This window comes from Camellia sinensis, chromosome 9, assembly GCF_055761805.1.
Source record: "Camellia sinensis isolate YWXY chromosome 9, ASM5576180v1, whole genome shotgun sequence".
Classification (NCBI taxonomy): domain Eukaryota; kingdom Viridiplantae; phylum Streptophyta; class Magnoliopsida; order Ericales; family Theaceae; genus Camellia; species Camellia sinensis.
This window is the reverse complement of record NC_138969.1, coordinates 195,920,396-195,923,603: the sequence shown is the minus strand read 5'-3', so window position 1 is coordinate 195,923,603 and position 3,208 is coordinate 195,920,396. Positions and strand designations below refer to the sequence as shown.

The window sequence follows — 3,208 nt, the reverse complement described above, 5'->3', positions numbered from 1 at the left end:
ATTCATATGACCATAAATAACTCGGATGAAAGGAGCCTGTTTTGGTCTCTTTAGGTTTTTGACACATTTCGGGTCTCAGGATTTCCCTTCCTTTCAAGAAAAATGAAGACATAAATCATAGTAAAGTTGGCGATTTTACAAAAAAATCTTTTCCACTTTCCTACCAAATCTCTGTATTCTGGCACATAAATGAAGGGATTGAAGAGATTATGGCAGACCATGTTCACCAAGAGATGACCGGAAATTTGATCTTGGTCTATTTGAGATTTGTTGACTTGAGTCTCCTAGTCTCGGTTTTAGCTATAATCGTTCCTTGTCTCAGGCTCAAGCTGTCTCTAGCCTTCCTTCTCCATTCCCAACAGGCTTCCTGGAGGCCCTTCCCCATAAGGCCCCACTGTCGAGTCATAAGCGCCCTCTTGCTACCCTTACTTGGATTTCACCATTTTTGTGTTATAGGAGGATTCTAAACTGTCCCATAGACTATATAGCATTATCGTTGATTTGATAGAGGAAAAGAAAAGAATAGAAAAGATAGTCACATAGTAGGAGTCTTAAACTAATTTTATAGCAGAAGGAAGCATTCTTCGAATACATTATCAAGCATGAGAAAAACCAAAAATATTTATTATTAGAAATGAGAACTACAAATATTTCACAAATCTCACCCTTTCACACCACCAAACCCATATTTGCCATTTATTTGGCAAGTAAGCTGATGTGGACCCAAGTGATCAACATTACCATAATTTTAGGTTCCAAAAACCTTAGCTTAAATCATAATAATAATTGATGACAATCAAATATCAACTAAAAATGAGATTAAAAACTTAAAAAACAACTCCTGAAATGCAATGCAACCCTAGAAAACCCACACTCTTTTGTCTGTCTTCATAGACAATATATCCTCTAATCCTCACTCTTCTCAACTGCAACTTCACTTGGTTTCTTTTCTTCAGACACCGGTTCCTCAGCCGGTACAGCATCCGTTGCTTCAGCTGCCTCTGTCTTCACCTCTGGAGCCTGTTCTGCTGGGGCAGGATCAGCCGGTGCATTGGTAGCTTCAGTAGTTTCATCTTTCACCTCCTCAACAACAGGCTCTGCCTTCACCTCTGGAGCCTCTTCTGCAGGGACCGGTGCAGCATCAGTAACTTCGGTAGTTTCTTCTTTTGTCTCCTCAACAAGAAGTTCTGCCTTCACCTCTGGAGCCTCTTCAGCAGCAACTTCAGGTTCCTCAACAACTTCCTTAATCTTGGCTTCAACTGCCGGGGCTTCAGCTTCCGGGGCAGCTGCTGGCTCCTCTGTTGTTGCTGCCACCTCAGTTGGTTTTTCAGTCACTAGCTCTGGGGCAGGTGGTGCTGCCACTGCCTCTTCTGGCTGGGTCTTGCTCAACTCAGTTGTTTCAATTTCTGGCAATGCTGTTGCTGCCAGTGTAACCTCCAAAACCCAGAATGAAAAGAAAATGATTTACAAACAGAATATATATATATATATACTCAATTAAAATGATGTGACAATGACATTTTTGAAATTATAATCCACTTTGAATATCATTACTGAAAAGGAAATGATTGGAAAATGTTTTAAGAAATTGGGAAAACATAGATCATACCTCTACTATAACAAGCCTAGTAAGTTTTGATGCTTTGGAAGAGATTAAAACATAAATTTACGGTGTTAACTCATACCAAAAACTATAGCAGTCATTACTCCAACATTGTCACCATGTATCAAAAACAGGAGATCAGTCGTCATGTTTTTGCTCTTCTGATATTGATACATTCTGATATATCGTTAAGATTGAAAATCACAGTTCAGCAACGATATACAAAAAATCTATTTTTTTACAACTGACATTTAAAAAAATTCAAAACTGTCAATTGATTTTCCATACTTCCCATATCACTACACTGCCACCTATACCAATTCTCATCTCCCTATACTGCTAATTAAAATCTTGCTGATCACACCAAACTAGGTTAATTAATGGGCTGGTTTATCACTGAAGCCAGAGCATGCTCACTGATGCTAATGAATCAAATAACAAACTTGAATTTGTGACCTATCTCCTGTCTAGCTCTCAACTGATGGATAGCCATTATGTTCTTTTTGTGTGTATAGTTTTTCAACGTACCAAACTAGTTAGCAACATGATAGATCAACATGCTCTTGTTATGTATTAAAACAAGCTACTGATTATAATCCTGTGTCATGGATCTCTTGCAATGAATCTAAATAATAAAGTCATTTTAGAATGTGTGATTTTTAATAAAAGAATGTAGTATTTTGATGTCATTTTTTACTAGAGTTTTAAACTCGAGCCGTTGGATACAGCAATGTTACGTACCTATAAAATTTACCTAGAAAAATACTCAGAATTTACAATCTAAAAACAAGATCCATTTGTTTCTGCCCCCACAACTTCAAATTTATACTGTAGATTTCAAATTTGAGGCAATTTTTGGGGTAGATAGCATTTTTGGCGTTGGATTATTGTTTTACTGTGATAAAAAGCACAGTAACATCATTGCAGAAAAACGATGACAGAAGATCCTTTATCTTGAGAGAGAGAGAGAGAGAGAGAATGAGTTTGACAATCTAAAAACATTGTGATTACAATCAAATTGAATGATGGAAATGATGATCAAAGATGGGTTATGCTTTGCAAGTTAGAGATATAAGCAAAAGTGGTAGTTGAGTTACCTCAACAGTGGCCATTGGAAATGCAAATGAAAGCAGAGAGAGAGAGAGAGAGAGAGAGAGAGAATCTGAAAGCAAGAATGGAAGAGTACAGGCTGTGAGTGAGCTTTGATCCGATGTGAGAGCTATATATAGAGTGTGTAATTGCCTAGAATTAATAAAATAAAATTAATGGGTGAGAGGAGTGTGAGCACTTGAAAAAGAATCTTTTGCATCAGCAAATTGACACCTCATAACTCTGACATATAGGATACACATTGGCCTTGTCTAGTTGTAAATGTTTTTACTTTACAAAAACAAAGATAAAGTATTTTGAGATGAGGTGTTACACACACACACACACACACACACACACACACACACAGAGATAGTCTTGAAGTGCAATACTACATAACCATAATTTTTGTTCATAAATTTTATCTAGAAACTTTAAGGGTAAATTATACAAATCCCTCTTAAGATTTGAAAAAAAATTAAGTCTCACAAGTTTGTAAAAATTACATTGAGTTTT

At 36.7% G+C, this 3,208-nt stretch overlaps 1 protein-coding gene across 1 annotated transcript; it reads right to left on the bottom strand.

The window, feature by feature from the left end:
• Positions 1-603: 603 nt before the first annotated feature.
• On the bottom strand, positions 604-2,833 carry LOC114308726 (uncharacterized). The gene is made up of 2 exons (XM_028254391.2): positions 2,701-2,833; positions 604-1,434 (listed from the first exon to the last, which is right to left on the bottom strand). The coding sequence occupies exons 1-2, from the start codon at positions 2,713-2,715 to the stop codon at positions 907-909; spliced, it is 543 nt and encodes a 180-aa protein (XP_028110192.1). The 5' UTR covers positions 2,716-2,833; the 3' UTR covers positions 604-906.
• Positions 2,834-3,208: the final 375 nt, after the last annotated feature.